This window comes from Schistocerca gregaria, unplaced genomic scaffold (genome assembly GCF_023897955.1).
Source record: "Schistocerca gregaria isolate iqSchGreg1 unplaced genomic scaffold, iqSchGreg1.2 ptg000720l, whole genome shotgun sequence".
NCBI classification, from domain to species: domain Eukaryota; kingdom Metazoa; phylum Arthropoda; class Insecta; order Orthoptera; family Acrididae; genus Schistocerca; species Schistocerca gregaria.
The window spans coordinates 370,618-389,612 of record NW_026062097.1 but is presented as its reverse complement, the minus strand read 5'-3'; the positions used below and the strand labels follow the sequence as shown (position 1 = coordinate 389,612).

Below are 18,995 nucleotides of genomic sequence, written 5' to 3'. Positions count from 1 at the left end.
GGTATTTTGTATATTGACATAACTGGTCGAAGATCATTCGAGCGGAGCTCCACTTTTTCGCCCCAATCAGAGCTTGTCCATAGACGTACATCAGGGGCCACAAAAGGACGTTTCGTGATAATTCCATGGGTGCCTTTACCAGAGGCTGGCAAACTTCTATACAAAGAAGATATTTTTTTTCTGAAAAAAAAGCTTTCGCCTTCCAATAGGCCACCTGCAACACAATCTGAGAAAACTCGAAGAAAGGGCATTCGGCGCTGTTTTTTTGGCGCCGCAATAGAGAGTCTGAAAGTAATTGGAGCTCAGACATCAATATCTTGTGATCTGAACTTGTCAAGTCATTTGTATAGACGAACAGCATGAGCTGAATGAGCCTCCATTGAATGTGGACGTACGCTTGAACGGACCAGGAGGACGGACACCATCCTAATTCAAATTCTGGGCTAAATAGGTAGGCGTGCGAGAATGAATCAGGTAACGTCCGGGGGCTGGCATCAGAAAGAGAGGGCCCGTCTTCGGGTAGACAAGGGGGATGTTCTGTACCAAGAAGTTCGAATTGAGGATCTCTACCAGAAACGGGTATGGCCCTTTTTTTTTTAGAATAAATATTTGTTGTACTAGATTCTCTTTGAAAGAGTATGTCTAAAATTTTGTTGAGCGATAGCAGCATTTCGACAGCAATTTTTGTGTGCAAATGGTGTACTCGGGGAGAATTCTTAGGGGCAGAGAAGGAGGTCAGACTCCGAAGAAGGTTGGATAGGCTCAGAGCTGACATCTCAGAAATTTTTTCTTGGTGCTTTTCAGCTTTTTTTACCGTCTCAATAATATGGATGATTCTGTTGAACAAGTTTGCTTTGGCTAAGGCAGTGATCAGAGTTTGATGAACGGTAGAATGGGTTGTCCAGTCATAGACAGGATCTGTCTGATATTGGGGATCTCCTTTTGAAGATTTATTCGAATTCGTGGAGTTGGTGATGACCAATTGAGTAAGTGCCAAAAAATACAGGACGTTGAGCCAAAGTATGAAAACGCTTTGGTTCAAATCCAATTCTTCGATCCGAGTCTGAAGAATATGGATACGGAGAATCAGTGATCCAAGTTGACTTGGTCGATCGTGCTTCAGTCGCTGAAAATCGACTTGAATCAGGTCAAACTCACAGATGCATTGAACTAGAGACTCAGAATAAGTCCGCAGAATTGGAAAAATAGTTAATGTTTCAGCTAAAAGCCCTTGGCATTCATCTAGTTTGCCCAGATTCTTCAAGTACTTCGCCTTCGCCCAGTTCACAAATACACGGTATACTTTAGGAGGTGCTTGACGCAATAACTGGCATTCTTCTAAAGTCGAAGCATCGGACCTCTTAGTAACACCATTTAGAAAAAATGACAACGTTTCGTCAATTTTTGAAAAAAAAAAGTCCTGAGCGTATCATCTTGACGCTTCCTCACCCCAGTGGCTCGACTGCATTAGTACGGACCCTTGACAAATCTTGAAATTGGTTCAAGATGGAGTCTAGGCGAGGTCCGTCCAACTCATTGATGCTGTCGTGAACGGCGGAGAGAAGACGGGAACACATAGCATATCGGAACCTCGCATAGAGGCACAAAGAGTAAGATCTGACCCGCCAAAAAAATAAAAGAAATTTGAAGGGAAAAAAATATTTACACTAAAAAGGTTGCTTGATCATCTCGGCTAGGACGATTTATTTTTTTTTGAGTTCTTTTTTGGTACGTCCGTCTCTGTACATCAAATGGGCAAGGTTTGAATTCAGAACTCGGTATTTTCTGGGTTCGGGCTTAGGACATGGCCTTTCGTTGAAAATGGCTTCCAAGTCGCATAATTTGGAGATATCTTTGAACACTACATCGGGGTCCAGGGAACTTTGACGACGTAGATGCGGGATCAGATGTTCTTCTCTGGTCCAGGGCAGGGGATCCTCCGGCAAGGGGGGGCACCATGAATCGTCCAATTCCTGCAAAGGAGAGTCGACGGTTGAAGTCGGGCAGCCAATCGGTTCAGGGGAGACAGCGACGGGCGGTGATTGCTGACGGTCTTCTGGTTTCGACTCAGCATGGTGGCTGTTCTTTTGTAAGAGGTTGGAACTTATTGAATCGACAATAGGATGAGAAGCACGAGGCGGATCGAAGGTAGTCGAGTTAAGATGAAGCGAGGCGCAGGAGTCAACCGGAGAGCTAGGCCTGAGGGAAGGTAAATCAGGCTGAACCGCTGAATACGTAGCGCATTGCGTAGCGCATTGCTCCATGGTGTACGTTGGTTGATCTGCATGGTAAATCGAAGCTTTTTGAGCGACGTCATTTTGCTGCTGGGTCAAACGTTCAACATTAGCCCGCTTCATTGGGGAGTCTCGTAATGGGTCAGGTGCTTTACCTTCCTTACGCGATGAAAAGGGGGTAGGTGTCTTTAGATAGCTTTTTTGTGTTTTTTTTCCAGAAGACATAAATGACAAAGAATTCGCCACCATTTTCAAAATACTGGGTTTCGGTGTCTTTTTGTGACTCGACGGTGTATCGCAACCCTCTAAATCTTCTTTCTTGAATACCAAAGCGCCCTTTCCAAATAATCGATGCCTCTTTCTGTTAGTCTTTGGCGTTTCGTGTGTCTCACAATTTTTCGCCTCGGCACGCGGCGTGTGTTTCATGAAATACCGCAACTTGCTCATATATCCAGAATCCTTCCTGTCGGATTCTTCTTTCAGACCGCAATTAATAATATTCTCTTTTAACGCTTGTTCATACAAAAAATTGCTCCCTTCAGGATTCGACTCTCTATGCTCTTCCTCTGCATTTGAAAAAGAGCTAGTTCTGTCAGCCGTCACGTTCGGATCCTCTTTTCTCATGCCGCCCATTTCAACGTCATCGCCCCCGATGATCCACCCTGCCTTTTTTTCTTCACCGCTCTCCAACGCCACTTCCCCGTTAGCTGAAAATTCATATCTCTTCTCCTCGTCTTCCACCTCTCGTGTGATTCCCGGCGATGACTTGTCACTCGGATTGCCCAATTCCTGAATCAATGTGTCTAACTTGTCATACATATTCACTTTCTCCTCGCGCGCCTCCTCTGAATTCTCCTCTTTCCACCCCTCCGGCCAATATGAATTTGCCTCCCAACCAGATCTGAGTCCCAGCGCACCATTTTCCCCATTCACAAACGTCTCCAGCGATTTTTCGGCCATTGCCATATCTCCATCCCCACTCGCTCTTTTAACCTCATCTCCATCTCCCACATTCAGCGTGGACAATCTCTCAATTCGAAAACTACTACCAGCTGTATGCTCAATCTCCTTATACGGCTCGTTCAATGCACTCACCCCCTCGAAATCGCAATCAACACCGCTGGTCGCGCTACCACACTTATGCACCCCCTTATACTCTTCACTTGCCCCTAACCAATCCTTCTTCCTCTCTCCCTCTCTATCGAGACACTCAACGTCCCCATAGACCCTCTGTTCATCAGGTGCCCCTTTCTCCCTGAACAATGGCTGCACCTCCTCAGGTAGAAACATATGACGATAAAAATCACCCACATCTGCATCGCTTTGACGGCTCTTAACCGAATTCCTTACCGTATCATTCCTGACGATATCGTATAAGCAATCCTTTTCGCCAGAGCGAAAAAATTTTCTAACATCGCTCTTTGCAACATCACGTTCCAGCTCTCCCCTATCATTCTCTTGTCTCTTCACCCCATCAAAATTCAATTCGAAACTCCTGTACTCACCTTTTGCAGGCTGATCATTGAACGAAACTTTCCCATCCTGCACGCCCGAGGATCCCGCAACACCCTGATTCAACTCACTCAAACGGTGCTGGTTTTCACGTTCCATGCTAACACCTGTCCAATTGTACCCGAAACCTGTCATAGACAACTTATGCCCATCCTCGTCAACTGATTTTCCCAAACTTCTATCTCTTCGGCCATCTACACCCCACTTCCCTTCACTCACTTCCTCCACCTCCTTCCCCGATTCCACCGCGCAGGAATCTTTGACAAAAGACGCTCCTCCGATGCCCGACCTCCAATCTGCCAAATCAATTTTGTCACTCTCTAAATTCAATACACAACGCTTTTTTTCTTCGCCCGTCTCTCGCCGCTCCTCTAAGACTGGAACACCGCCTCCTACTCCCGTCACTTCGTTCAACGCCTCTACCCCCCTACGCTCGAAACCTGGCGCCTCGCCGCGAGTTTTCAGATCATATTCATCAGCCGCCCCCTCAAACGGCAGAATTTTGCAATCTTTAGCCAAGCCGTGCGACTCGTCAAACAGTCTCTCTGGATGCCCTTTCTGCGAACCAGTTTTCTCATTTTCTAGAGCTGGACACCCCAACTTGGCTTTCGAAGAGGATAATTTGTGTATGTTTGCTATAAACTTCTAAAAAAATATCAGCTCACAGATCTGTAAATATCCTCGTACTAAACAAAAGAACATACCGAGCCCATGTCTACGTAGCATGACTCAAAGTTAGCAAGGTCAAACCCGTATTCCAGGCCCTTCAAAGAACTAACTTCAAAAGTCAAGTCACTCGATAACGAAGTAAATAGCCCCTCTCTGGATCTGTCGTCAAGGTCAGATTCCCTATCAATTCACTATTCAAATTTTTTGTATACAAAAACACGAACCTAAGAATGGTTTTATCTAAATTTCGTAGCGGTTCAGAAAAAGCCTCCAACCAGTCAAAATGCCCCTTCACATGCGTTTCAAATGCTTCTAAGTAACCTTGTATTGTCCGGTCCAAAGAGTGAGTCAAGTTTTGAATATCAGAAACGATAATTTGATTGCTCATCTTGTAACGATTATAGGAAAGCCAATGGATCTTGGAGACTCATAAATAGATTCTTCCAGAGCAAAGTATATAGGAGAACTGCAGACACTCAAAATGTATCATTAGCTCAAGAAGGAGACAAATAAATCACCAAAAGTACATCAAAAAAAATAACGTATATATAGCCGTTTTTATCTTTAAATAACATCAGGTGAGTTCGTAAACCCCTGAAAGTGTCTCCTCCCGCGCTATTAAGTTCAAGAATGCAATATTCAGGTGCAAAAATCGTGAAGGATGCCTAGACTTATACTTCTGTTTCCGTCTTGAGTTATCAGAATGCTTCTCGAAATATCTTTACGAATTTTTAGCCGTCGCAAACGATACCACTCTCAACTTTTTGTTTGCAAAGTCTCGCTCGAAAGTTATAGCGGCCTTTGTATACTTTCTCAGCGCCAGAAAGAGAGTTTAAAAGTCTTCGCGCATCAACAAACTAAACTTGTCGAAAGTTTGAATACATAGAAGCGGTCATTCTACTTCCGCCTGCCTCAATCCTACTGATTAGCACTTGGCATAAATAGATTTTCCTTTGGAGAAGGGATTCTCCTCATAGACTTTAGAACAACAGAGCTATCATTTGCCTTTCTACCGAGACCTAGTGCCTTGTTCGATAGAAGCCTCTCCACCCCAGTTACAATACTGCCCTTTGCATTGTGTTGGATTTTCGAGGCGCTCAGCATTAGAGCTTATCTATGTAACGGTGCGGACATCAAAGCTGCAAGATTTTGAGGTGTTTATCAATGACACCGATAGTCAGGATCATGCGTTTGTTGCAACAGAACTACCGCTTGCTCGAGTGTGTATGAGCATTGTAGTCCCCCCAACACACGAAACTAAAGGGACCGTGGACTGGCGGATTGAGCACCAAACAAACAAAAAAGAGATAGCAGGTCTAATATCCAGCTGTGCGCCAAAACACGACTATCGAAACAGATCAAACGTAGGGCATATGACAGCATATCATTATAATATACAAAAGACCAGAAATATTTTTTGTATACACAAAAAATCATATTTTTTCGAAAGCAAGCGCCTCTATTTTTCTTTCACCTTCCCGATTATGCCATATGTGGTGTTATGCAAGAAGAAAACTTATTGGACATCTACGTCACCGAAGAAATACACATTTTATCGAAAAGGCAAAATTGAGAGAAAAACCATTCTCCGCTCTCAGATCTTATACAGCTGCTTCTAAAGGTGAACTCCCTAGAGAATCAACAAAAAACTTAGCAGAATTGTTGAAATCATGTTACCCACATTTAAATATCATCACATCTGATAAGGTTGACCTTTCAACGTTTACCTACAAAATCAAAATTGAAAGCCCATCATCATCTCGAAGTAAATCAAACCTTTCTGCCGATTCGCCTTCTGCGCCTAATCCTGATTCTCAAAAAATTTCTGGTCTATTGCTACCTCCCCCTATTATAAGAGGAACAGACCAATTTTCTCGAAAACAACGTCAGCGTCATCAAACCGAGCGCTCGTATCTATTAGACAACCTCTCTGAAGCCAAAAAAATAGAAGACTGGCAACTCGCTAGAGAGTATCAACAAAAGCTTGAAGAGCTAGACAAAGCAGATGACCGATTGAATGAACCCGAAAAAATTCATCCCAAATTCCCTGATTCTAATGCACATCTACGTACCAGCTCGTCATCTCCTTCATCCTACGATTTACTAGCGAAGCAAACTATGATTGATGCAATTCAATGGCATTATCAAGACTGTCTCAATGCCTTATCCTCTTCAAACCTTCAATGTAAAAATAGTCGTTACGAACTTCGAAAGCTATCCTTACTCAGACGAGAACACATTTTCTCACACATCCTGTCTGCTTGTCGATTCATCGTTCAAACTATCCAATGCTCTCCTATTCTTCTCTATCAATTTGTACGCTACCTCTCCCGTATCCGCTTTCGTCATCTCTTGACTTCTGTTTACTCCAAATACAACTCCTGGGTACCCAGTAAAGCGCGGTCAATCATCAGAACTACGCTCGAAGTGAAGAAAAAAGACACTGTTACTATTTATCAGTCATCAGCCCCTAAAACTGTCAAGTGGAGATTTACTCCATTCTCACTGCTAGGTAAACTATTTAAAATTCTCTATTGGTATCCGATCAAATTTCTATACCTGGTCTCCAAGGAATTCATCATATTCCTATATTTCTGCCTATACGGTCCTTGTCATTTGCTTCTTCCAAATGCCATAAGACAGAACCTACGCAAACGTTTTTCCATCCCTCTCCTGTCTGATGGCCGCCCCATTTCATCACCCCTATCTTCCCTCAGCACCGAGCATCCATTCTGGATCAAGTTTGCACCTCAAGTATGGAAAAACTATCTGGAAGGACAAAAACTGGGACAGCTGTGGAACAATACACAAACTTCCCCCAGTTATACCAAAAAACCTATCATCCACATTATCTCTTACTCTCTCGAAATGCGCCTCTCTACGCTCTGCCGACAAAAAATCCTGCTGTCCATAATCACCGCCACAATTCTATTTATATACAAATCAACAAGCATATTGCAAATTTGAGCACAAATCTCATCAAGTGCACTTAAAAAAAATAGCTAAAAAAATGTTAATGTAAGTATTGAAGAATAAAGTAATCATCTTGTATTTTTCTGATCTCCATCAACCCCAGATCATTAGGCCTTCGAGTTGGTTGTGTCAAACGTATAAATATCGAATAACGCCTCTAATATAGAGGCTGCACTCCAGGCTTGTGTATCGCAGGAACTCCAACATCGATTCCCATTTTGATTCGTGAGCTCTGGTAATCCCTCCCAACTCGACAAAAGCATGTCTCTGTGAGGAGACAAGAGTCGTTGAACACGATTCAAAATACTTACATCTGATTTCAACCGAAATTGCAGCCTTGCCCTCATGTAATATCCAAAAGGCCAAACCCATTCTGGACCCAGATGATAGTTAAAACCTGACTCGGTAAAATAGTCACAGGTGTTTCTTGATGCAGGATCATAGTTAGGGTGATATTGACGATCTCCTGGATCCAATGTTTTCATGCCTAATGGACCTAACAGGTGTCTTTCTACCACACAAAGAGCACTGTACGCTTCTTGAGGACTGAACAGCTCCGGTGCAATGACCATAGCCACGCAAAAGTTCGGTCGTAACTGATAATCTGTCCATCTATGGTAACTCTTGTAGGAATCTTTATAAATGCCTCTTCGATTAACATACCGAGAATTGATTTCATATTGAGAATCCTGACTGCTGTTCGCTGGAATGTAAAAGTGATGTTCGAAATTTTTTTGTATGAGCTCATTCCATTCGGCATAGCTAAGGTGTTTGGTACTCCCATCTTCCTGCTCAAAGGTCACACCTTCCCATGGAAATGCATCGGCATCTCTTTCGATATTTATCTTGAAGCGATCCTTTGAATAGCTCACCTCTACTTTTACCTTCTTGGAGCAGAAATCAGGCAACGAACAGGTTATATCAGATTTTTTCCGCTCAAAAAATGGCGGTAGCTTCGAAGTGATCGAATTACTCGTATCGGTCATATTTTGATCATACGAAATGTCCGACAAACAGTCATCTTTAGCCAGCTTCGATTGCTCCTTCACCTCTTTTTTATCTTCTTTAGACTCATGAGATTTTGCACTTGAATTCCCTTTAGACGAACTCTTTTGTTGCTTCTGACGTTTAATGCCCGATGCACATATCGAGGACAGCCAACCTACAGCTGACTTAAGCAATGCAATAATTTCAACTGCCGCTCCGTCTCTAGGGGTTGCTGGGATACCAAAATTGTGTGCTTGGTGATTGGATCCCATCTTGTCCATCCACGTCCCACAATTGAATTCGTTTCCACCAAAAATGAACCCAGTTTTGGGATCGAGTGAAATGTCAATATTAAACCCACGATCCTGCATGACCGCGTCGATCGCCTGTCCGGCATTCCGCTCCCTGAAATGTATTCCTTTAGCGTGTCGCTCCATAATCTCTTGAACAATACTCGCCATCGTCACATACTCAACTGAACGGTCAAATGACACTACAGAATCGTCTGACGGGTAAAGACGCGGCACTTCCTTTTTGTTCAAAAAACTATGTCCCTCTGGCGAGATCAAGCAATACGCCTGCAACGCCTCCATGAACCACCATGTGGCGTCACGACTATTGTATCTTGGATTGTTACTTCCATCTATCAAGTTTGGTATGAGACCGTGCCTCAAATTGGCCGCAAATGCAATCAAAATTTGTCGAGCCTCATCATATCTCCCTGTAAATAGCAATAACCCCCTCAAAGATATAAATATGTCCCTTCCCCAACATCTCATGTATCCCACCGAGAAGTGCGGAAGACCTGCTGCCATTGTTAACTTGAACTGGGGCGAATCCAATATATGCGGAGATATAAGATATACGTCCGGAACTTGATTGACAAGCTGTATACTGCAAAGACAGAGATTAGAAACCGCGACGTCACCGTTTTCTATAAACTTTCCACACATTTCATGAGCATTCTTCGCAAAGACATTCGTAAAGTGGTGCTTTGACATCAAGCAAACTTTCGTGATAACACGGTCAAAATACTTGGGAATGAGAAAACGAGGCAATGCCTGTACAAAGCGAAAATGCTTCTCAAACCATTGCGCAATAGACACCAATGATCTGGGTCCGCGGAAAAGTCTATCAACAATGTAGTGCATAGCCCAGTTACCCTCTCTCAAATTTTGGCAGAGCGGGTGACCCAAATCGTTGCTCTTACGAATGCTCTTCAAAATCGATTGGAACCCTTGTATCCCTGCATAAACGAGATTTCCAAATCCCGGAACATTGTAAACGCCACGAGCGTTACCTGAATAGCTCCTTTCTTCTTGATCGCAGTTATACAGCAAATAGGTAGCATCCAAGAGAGGGATCGAACCTATGATCTTCTCTAATTCTACAGTAGATTCTAATGTTTCAAGCTCCTTCAACCGCCTGTGTGCATATCGAGCAGCGTCTGACAACCGTGTCTCTACAATAAGAACACTGCCCACCCCAAAATTTTTCCAAGAAATCAAATTCTGGTGTTCACCTAGCGCGTTTTCAAAAGTAGACAATTTAAAAATGTTGTCAAACACTTCTTCATCATAAACTAGTAAATTCACTTCCTGACCAGATATACAGTCATCCGGTATCTTAAACTTAGTCTTAACCTCTGAATACTTCCAAGATTGAGGCATCTTCGAACCCGATCCTGCTTTTTTGGCTGAGTCTTTTACGAATTTGTGCGGGCAATCTTCTCCTTCTGAATCAAAGCAAAGGGTCGCGCACATGATATATTTTTCTAAGACTCCATCGATCGTAGAATCTGGAGGCTGCGAATTGCTTGAAGGATAGAAGGCACAGTGAGCAAAGCAATAAACGCTCTGATGTGTATTCGGATTATGCCTCAAAATTTGCATAAGCTCTCCTGTTTGATGGATGTAAATTTCAGTAAAACCTTCATTCGCTAGACGCTGGTGAAGCTCATTAATTATTTTTCGAGCATACATAATTCCGAACCAACAATCCTCCGGAAAAGATGGATAGAGCTTGGTCTCATTAATTGGTATAGGCTTAGGAACCAAAAAATCATACCCTGATGTTGTACCAACAGGCCCAGATGTCATCCACGTCAGCGCAGAATTAGACAATGCATCCATCGGTGTACGCTTCATATGAATTGTTTCATTATCGTGCGTAAAATCATAAAACAAAGCAGGTGGAACTTTTGGAGATGCTTCAACAAAGCCAACATCCAATTCAAATGAGCTGGTGTAATAAGATGTAAAATAGTACAGATCAAAACTTCCGACGGTTTCACCACCGTATCGATGAAGTTGCCTTCCCAAGTCAAAAGACGTAGATGATTGCATTGACTCTCGTATGAGCGAATTGAGACCTAGTCTAGACACATATAATTGATCTATTTTTTCATTTCCCGTAAAAAGCTCGGCCGTGACATAGAGGTCTGGCCTAACAGAACGAGCAACATTAAGGAAATGCTCAGCCACATGCAAGGGAGTGTTATGGGCGTTATCAATCCTAAATCCTGAAAAAATTTTAGCGTGCATTATTGTGTATTTTTCAATATACTTCCATAACCAAGGCGAATCTTCGGGCTTTTTTCCATATCTCAGCTTCACCAGGTCTTCCCAAACAATGATGGTTCGAGTGAAATAAGGATTATTAAGCGGATGTTCCATATCTGATGGACTTAGTTGGCCACCCCAAATCCATCCATTGTGAGCAGCCCAAATAGTACTTCCAGACTTCAACTTTAGTGGAGTAAAATAGGTTTCAATCAAGGGACACTTTTCCGAAATTTCCGTTCGAAATGGCTTGTTGGTGCTCAATCTTAAATAAAATATTCGGTTTCGAATGTGTTCAATAGCAATCTCAATGTTCTTGTTTAATTTTTCGTAAATAGGCATATTGATTTTATCCAACACATTTTGGTAATCTTGCATCTTTTGAGTAATAATATTCTTGTCGGACATAGATGATTTGGAAGGGGCAAAAAGTTTAAGTGCCCATGCAATGTCTACAGTATAACACCAACGCCCTCCTCCCGGCAATCGACGAGTACCCTGGCTTTTTAAAACTTCAACTTCTTTACCGTAATAAATGCAACTGGGCTCCAATAAGCTGGTTGATGACTTGAGTGCCGTTTCAAACTCCTTAACGGATTTTTCGACATTGATAACAAAATATTCCCAAAGTTTCAATGAAGGAATAATTTCTGACCTCAAAATATAAATAGCAGTGTCTACATCTTGACCGTTTCGTATATCAGACAAGCCTCTGTTCGCATACTCTCCTCTCCCGATTCGATCAGAAAACGAAACAAGGGCCCTGTCGAGATCTAAAGCAGGCTTTAAATAGCTACAATTGTCCGTGTTATAAGTCGCTTCTGGGTGCTCTAAGAGCCAATCTGAGTCGAATGCAGTGTGATTCCACACAATATCAGTTAATGGAAAAAGGTTGTATTTTTTTGACATAGTCTGGACTGTTTTAGAGATTAAACGCTCTTTTTCAGCTGCTGGATAAGGCTTAGAGAAAAAAATGTCTGAAAATTGAAGTTGATCCTTGATTGAATATGGAGAACCACTCTGGCCGCTCTGGCTAAGAGGAGTGAAATGAATGGCATTGTATTTGCATTTTGCAGCATGTCTAAAGTGCTGCTCCCATGCATCTATTTTTCCTAAACAATGAGAAAGCATGGTCAAAAAACAAATAGACCCTAAGTTCAAAGGTTTATCATTGAGTCTAAGCTGTGGAATCACTACAAAATAGCCCATATCGCAGTGATGTTCATCGTGTTCCTCACTTATATGTAAGTAATACTTATATGATCCATAACGTCTAACCAGTAATTCGGCTCTCCAACAGTCCTTTCCAGTATAGGGTGCACTAGATTAATCAAGTGCCACGAGAAACAGATGTTAATACTTTACACACAAGAGGGATAGACCTTATATCCGTCAAAAGCCAGTGAAAAAAGACATAACGTCAAACCACATTAACACAATTCATCTTACAATAAAACTTGCTTTCTGCTGATATTAAAAAAAAAATAAGATATCGAACCTAGGAATTGGTCTAAACTTGTCTGCTTCGAATGGAGCATCTTCTCTCTCAGGATAGTTTGTCCACAAAGTAGGATTATAGAGACAAATAGCATAAGAAGCTTTCAGCACTATAGACAACAATGTGCCAGGCTGACAAAAGATTCCAGTTTTAAAATTTTCAGGATCTCCCATCCTGTTCAAATTAATTTCTACGCACATAGTGCGTTTGTTATTAGCCAATTCCATAGTATTGTAACAATTAGAAGGTTTCAGTTAATTGTTGAAAAAATTTGTGATTTGCATTTTAAAAGATTTCAAAAAAAAGCATATTTGTGTAAAAATTAATTGACGTAGTTTTTTATCAGTTATTTATACTAATAGCTTCAATGTATAAAAGTCAATATGACGATAGCATCCTTCTTTGGAGCCCAGAGGGGCGTATCCATCAAGTTGAGTATGCAATGGAAACAGTAAACATGGGCACAGCCAATGTTGGTTTAAAAACAGCTAGTTATGCTGTTCTATGCTCATTACAACGAGCAACTTCTGTTTTAGCTTCTCATCAAAAAAAAATATTCGAGATTGACTCTCGTTGTGGAGTAGCCATCTCTGGTTTAACTACGGATGCCCGTATAATTATAAAATGGATGAGAAACGAAATGTTGAATCATCGTTATATTTATGAAGCACCACTTCCGACGCAAGCTCTTGTGACAAAGCTTCTAAACAGTACGTCTTTTTCTTAAGAATTTACATTCGCGATTTTTTCAATGAGCGCTGTTGAGCAGAGTTCTATTAAAATTAACTGGTTGGTCTACTTCCTCACAACAAACTTCAGTTCCCCTAGACTTTTTCTGTATGCATTTAGTATAGAGAAGCAGCATTTATTAACCATTTTTTCCTTCGACTTTACATGCACAAACATGATCACGATTTGGTATCATTTCTTTCGATGAAACTCAGAATCTCAAATAAATACACAGAGATACGGCCGTCGTCCATATGGAGTTGGACTTTTGATTGCTTCATATGATGTATGTACTCAGTAGCACATAACTATCTGCTACCTTTTTTTTGTACCAATTTGGGTCCTCTGACAGGTATCTGTGTTTTTTTAAATAGAAAACAGGCACTCATATTTATGAGACATGCCCTTCTGGTGCAATGTATGATTGGAGAGCCCAATCCATTGGCGCTCGCTGCCAATCAGCAAGAACATATTTAGAGAACAACATCGACTCTATTGAGTCAAGTTCTCGCGACGAATTAATTTTGCATGCCCTTCGAGCGCTCAGAGATACACTTAATTTTAATCAAACCTCTGAGAGCCAAAAAAATAACGAGCCAACTGAACTAAATGTAAAAAACTGTGTGATCGGTATCGTTGGAGTAGATGAAAAATTTCATCTTTTAGACGAACAGGAACTCGGCTCTTTTTTGGTACAATTAGAAGCGAGAGGAAACAACAGTGACAGGACCACAAGGATGGAAATGACTGATATTTAGGATACGAGGTAGAAGAAAGGTGTCGGCTCATTTTGAAATCACTTTTACAAATAAAATATATATATATATTTCTGCTTTGCAATTCGTTTCGTCAAAAATGTTATGCAAACACCGCGAACATTACAATTGAACGGCTGATATATGGATAGCTTTGTTTTGGAATTTCAAGAATGGCTCTAGCTATTGACGGACCAAGTATAGCTGGTATTCGCAAAGTCAGGTGTTAAAAGCGAGATCGGATTGGGGCAAAAAAAAAAGGAACGCGTTAAAGAGATTATGTCGACCATAAAGCGTACCTGCATTTGCAGCACTCATAAAAAATAGTTTGCCCTTCATCAGCGGAGCGTAGCTGTGCCGTTTTAAAGTACAATTCGTTATGGTCGCATTTAGGACATAGAACAGACCCATCACTCATCTGAAAAAAAGTTAGGCTTTGTGACATGAATAAAGTTTCCCACGTGGCCGAGATGTTTATACCTTTGCCGCAAAATTTCCGTCTTTCTTAAAGTTGAAATGAGTTTCTTTTGGTTTGCTTGTTGTTACAATTTGTCTAGATTCCAGGTCTGTCGTGTAGAGTAAGTCATATGCTTTCACACATGCTTGAATTCTGTAATAACACAAAGCAGGTCTGTACCGACTGGGTTGCAGCTGTAGCTGCAGAGTCTGCAAACGATAGAGCCAGTATTTGGGATATCAAGGAGTGAGGAGCAGACAGGGCAGAAGTTGGCTTTTAAGACAGAATTGTTCTGGGAAAACCATCCGAGGCCTTGAGGCATGGTGATGTAAGGAGAAAAAACGCCACGCTACGAATGGAAATTTGTCCTTAAAAAAAATGAATAGTTTGGAAACGAATAGAGGCGGTTTAAGTAGAGTAAAAAGCATTGATTTCGGACTCTAGGTTCGAGACAGAACATGCTTGTTCAGATTGTTTGAGGAGCGCTAAAATGAACCGGATTTTTTCTTCTGAGCGTTGTAGAGAGTCACTTAGTTCTAACGGATATTTTATGAAGAAGTCTGAAAGAAGCGCGAGATCAAACTCGGAGCATGTTCGAGTAGAATCTCTCCAGTGCTGCAGGAATGATTGAAAGAGAAAGCAGTCGTTGGAGAAAAGCTCTTTGGCGTAGACAATATCCGAAGGTAGTCTGTGGAGAGTGGTTTCGGGAAACGTCGAAGACAAGAAGGAGAAGAGCCTCTTGGGAAGTTCATCTTTCAGTGGGGAAGGGAGGTGTGAATGCCCCATAGAGCCGTCCTCAGAAGGGTTTATGGAGGGACTTTCTGATGTAGGTGGTAGGACAGAAGAAGGCTTGATCAATTTCAAGTAAAACCCAATGAAGGCTGAAACGACGCGAACCAAATCTGGCGAGTCACTTTGCATGAGTATTTCGAGCAAGTGAGTATCAACAAGTCCAAAGAGTTCACCTTGAAGGTTGAGCTGATAGGCGAGATAGGCGACAAGGTGTGCCAATTCGAACAGTTTTCGTCGCCTCGTGTTGAGGTTTGAGTCGGAGCTATTGGCTGTGAAGTGACAATTGGCGAGAACAGAGAGCAGGAAACTGAGGTAGTCGGCAATGGACCCATCAAAGTGCCGAACAAAATCAAGTGTTTCAAGAGTATATTGAACTATTTCGAACGAACTTTTCGAAACTGAAGTGCAGTGGACGAGACCTTGAATTAGAGCAGGAGATAGATTCTTGAAGTAGTAAAGCACCTCGATCGCTGTTCGTTGGACACGGGAAGGAAGAGATAAAAAAGGTCCGCAGACCTCCTTTACGAGTTTGTCAGGCTTCGCTTCTGCCCCTCGACATTGTCTCTTGTCAATTTTGGTCCAAAACAGAGGGGATATCGCCTTTTGTAGTATCTGCGAATAAACTGAATTAGGTGCATCGGAAATTTGGGCGTTGTAATTTCTCAATTTTTTGAGTATTTCGTGCGAAAAGTTCGGACTCGAATTCTTGAGTTCCCAAAGCGTTTTGGTTAGGTATACAATAAGTGATCCAATGAGTTTGGTAGGTGTACGAGTCTTTTTCTCTTTTGCAGAGTGCATCGTCTTGTTCGACTCTATCCGGTCACTCTCGCCCGTTCGTCCGAAGCTATCTATTGGAAATTTGCTCCGATTGTGTTCTTCAAGTTCGCCTGATCTCGCTACACTCTGATGTGATATCATGCCGTCACATAACAGCTCACCTACAAATTCCACGCTGGCTCTCCTGGCACGTGATTTCAGAGGACAAGCCTCGCCAAACCGCTGAAAGGCCTCTAATAGCTTCATACTAGTCTCTAGGTCCACTACCACCAATAGTTTTTTTAGGACGTGCAAAATGTCGCTCGTAACTTCGAAATAGGTTTCTCTGAGTTTCTTCCTGTCTTCCAACCCCACTTCCTCTAAAAAAATCTGATTCAGTATTCGAATGACGAATCCGACTAGCTTGTCCAGGTCTCCTTCCCCGTCGCGATAAAAATAAGATCCAATTTTCGCTATTCCTACGTTCAATTTTACGAGCTCCATGCGATTTCCCGCGCTCATCTGACCGCTCGAAATGCACTCCATTGGAAACTCGTTCACGATATATCTAACAATCTTATCCTTGTCTTCGCTAAGCACCAGCGGCCCTCCCTCTTGACCCGCATCCGCAAATCGTTCCAACTGCGCAAGCAACAAATTCAAGATTCCCACTGCGTTCACCGCATGTCCAATATTCTGCACCGTGAGATGCCTAGGATTAGACTCGAGCCAGGTGAAGACGAGCAGCGGAAAGAGCAACACAAAAAAATATCTGAAGCTTTCCACGCTCTTCAGATGTAATCGATTCTCATCAGGAAATTGATCCGGAGTTTGAACGTTAGTGTACTCGATACACGTCTTTTCAAACGAAGTCAATACACCCGTTGCTTCGAGAAATGAAGAAAACGAATACTTCTTTTCAACTAGAGGACGTGTCAGTTGAACGACTCCTGAACAATCCATCCAGTTCGCTGTAAGAGGTTCGCGCGCCTCCGAATAGCCAGCCCTGTTTGACTTTTTGGACTCACCCTGACTACTTTCCCTTAGGCTGACGAGCTGCGCAAGAATGTTATGCAAACTGGCAAGCAGTGTCACTCTCAGATAAAATGGCCTTTCCAAAGCTCGGCCTTCTTTGCCACCGTTGATCCTGTCAAATCCGCTGTTTGGCAGCAGCGCGCCCGTCATCGTTCCATGGTCATCTAAATCCTGTACTTTCAAAAGCATGAGATAGTGCGGAAGCAGCTTATGTGCATGTTGAGAGACTAAATCCGGAAACTCCTGTAGCCAAACATCGACAAAGAGGATAGCGTCTGACTGAATGGCGTAGTCGACGTGAGTCATGGCTACGCTAATGTACGCAACAAAAACCGGAAAAAAGGGCGTCAAAGCCGATTTCGACAAACCAAACAAACTCTTTAAAAGAACTCTCAAAGCCGCTCTAACGGACGAATTACCATCCAAAACCATCTCGACCAAATGTTCAAAAATCTTCGCCGCATTTTCCTCCAGTAAAAAAGGCCAGGTAGTAAGCAAAGTCTTCAAACCTACCACAGCGTCTACTCATAGGCAGCCCCACAAAATCGTCAGCAACATGCAGCGCCAAAACTTCAGCACTCGACAAATACAGCAGCAGAGACAGCACTTCGCAAAGCGCAATCAAGAGACCTTTCTCTGCTAAACAGATAGCGTCTATCCAAGCCTCATTGAGAACGAAGACCGGCTTTTGGTTCAAACTGACCCCTTTCAAATCAGACCATGATTGTGTCAAGTTCCACCCATCAACATACCTCTTCTGGTCGAGTGATTGTGATGCTTCAGTTGTCTTAGAAGGTCGCCAAGCGACAGATGGCGATGCGTCACAAACTGCTCCTTTTCAGCTGCGACACTCTGCTGAGACACGGAAATAGCTATGACATTTGCAGATAAACAACAAAAAGGGTTTAGATAAACGTCTAAAAATCTTACTAAAACATGATTTGCTGAGAAGGTGAAGAGAGCAAAATACAAAAAACTCATACTTAAAGTCTTAAAACTCAAATCTGTACGGGTAGAAGATTTGATTTTTTTCCCAAGCTTATGCTTGACTGTTTTAAAGTCTGCATGAATTTTACGTTTTTTAGTTCTGCCAATCCCCATTTAATTCCAATTCATCTGAGACCGGCTTTTAGATAACTTGAACCCCAAGCGCAAAATTCACACTCTATGTAGAGAGCCTTACTAGAAAAAGTATTGTATTTCAAGTTCGATAAAAAACTGTGTGTAAATAAATACCCTTGGTTCAATTTTTTCTGTAAATACTCCCGACAAGCTTATAAATTATGTCAGTTACTTTTTTGGCAACCAATTTACAAAGATGCCTGAGAAAATATATATGAACTTGCTGAGAAAAATTTTTTACAAAATCTACTTTTTAAAAAAAATTAGTATAGCCCTATCTTCTCCTTCTTGAAAATTGTTTGAACACTAAACGGTTCCTTTTAAGGACATGTTGTCAAAGTATGTCTCTCTCAGAAAGAAAAGTACATGTACACTTAGTATATGCAAGTGCCCAAAGAACCAATTTTGTATTACAATAAGCTCACGTAATACACATCAGAAATAAGTCAAAAAGAAAACGTCGTTTACAAGATTAACCTCATTACAACTTTCAAGTACAAGAAAATCTGATATTTTTTCGTTTTGTAAAAAAAATCTTTAATGATTTAAAACACGAAATAATTGTGGCACTATCCATTTACCGTGTTGATAGTTTCAAATGGCTTCTGTGCCGTAATAACGCAAAATTTTCGTCAGAGAAGATGTTCTTATTGTCACAGTGAATCACTATTCTATATTATTCTCTAGTCAGTATTGAAAATTCTCGTCATGAAAAACAGAGATATCCACATAATATCTTTTAACAACATATGGATACTGTCGATTCGAAGTATTTAAAATAAATTTATCAAACAATAACACTTAAAAAACTAGACGTGCATATACTGTCTAATGAGGGTCGGATATACTTCAAAAACGCGGTAAAACCGGCATGCCTCGGATGTGTTCATTTTTTCGCATTTTGCGTAACTTATA

The 18,995-nt window shown here is 41.8% G+C and overlaps 3 protein-coding genes and 1 long non-coding RNA gene across 6 annotated transcripts; 1 reads left to right on the top strand and 3 right to left on the bottom strand.

Moving 5' to 3' along the window:
- Positions 1 to 1,676: 1,676 nt before the first annotated feature.
- On the bottom strand, positions 1,677 to 4,900 carry LOC126320424 (uncharacterized). Of its 2 annotated transcripts, none has more exons than XM_049993910.1 (3): positions 4,640 to 4,898; positions 4,451 to 4,574; positions 1,677 to 4,388 (listed from the first exon to the last, which is right to left on the bottom strand). In XM_049993910.1, the coding sequence occupies exons 1-3, from the start codon at positions 4,801 to 4,803 to the stop codon at positions 1,704 to 1,706; spliced, it is 2,973 nt and encodes a 990-aa protein (XP_049849867.1). In that variant the 5' UTR covers positions 4,804 to 4,898; the 3' UTR covers positions 1,677 to 1,703. The 2 variants fall into 2 exon arrangements, with proteins under 2 accessions (XP_049849867.1, XP_049849866.1); XM_049993909.1 differs by having other exon boundaries at positions 1,680 to 4,391; positions 4,640 to 4,900.
- A 2,540-nt stretch (positions 4,901 to 7,440) lies between these two features.
- On the bottom strand, positions 7,441 to 12,708 carry LOC126320463 (glycogen debranching enzyme-like). Its single transcript, XM_049993961.1, has 2 exons — positions 12,435 to 12,708; positions 7,441 to 12,257 (listed from the first exon to the last, which is right to left on the bottom strand). Exons 1-2 carry the CDS (start codon positions 12,659 to 12,661, stop codon positions 7,496 to 7,498), a joined length of 4,989 nt encoding a protein of 1,662 aa, XP_049849918.1. The 5' UTR covers positions 12,662 to 12,708; the 3' UTR covers positions 7,441 to 7,495.
- Positions 12,709 to 12,801: 93 nt separating this feature from the next.
- On the top strand, positions 12,802 to 13,993 carry LOC126320394 (proteasome subunit alpha type-1-like). The gene is made up of 3 exons (XM_049993855.1): positions 12,802 to 13,144; positions 13,379 to 13,449; positions 13,538 to 13,993. Exons 1-3 carry the CDS (start codon positions 12,802 to 12,804, stop codon positions 13,919 to 13,921), a joined length of 798 nt encoding a protein of 265 aa, XP_049849812.1. The 3' UTR covers positions 13,922 to 13,993.
- Positions 13,994 to 14,055: 62 nt separating this feature from the next.
- LOC126320395 (uncharacterized) lies at positions 14,056 to 15,649 on the bottom strand. 2 transcript variants are annotated; one of them, XR_007558090.1, is made up of 4 exons: positions 14,556 to 15,649; positions 14,399 to 14,484; positions 14,218 to 14,336; positions 14,056 to 14,122 (listed from the first exon to the last, which is right to left on the bottom strand). It is a non-coding gene; the product is annotated as an uncharacterized LOC126320395 (long non-coding RNA). The 2 variants fall into 2 exon arrangements; XR_007558089.1 differs by having other exon boundaries at positions 14,087 to 14,336.
- Between the last annotated feature and the right edge of the window lie 3,346 nt (positions 15,650 to 18,995).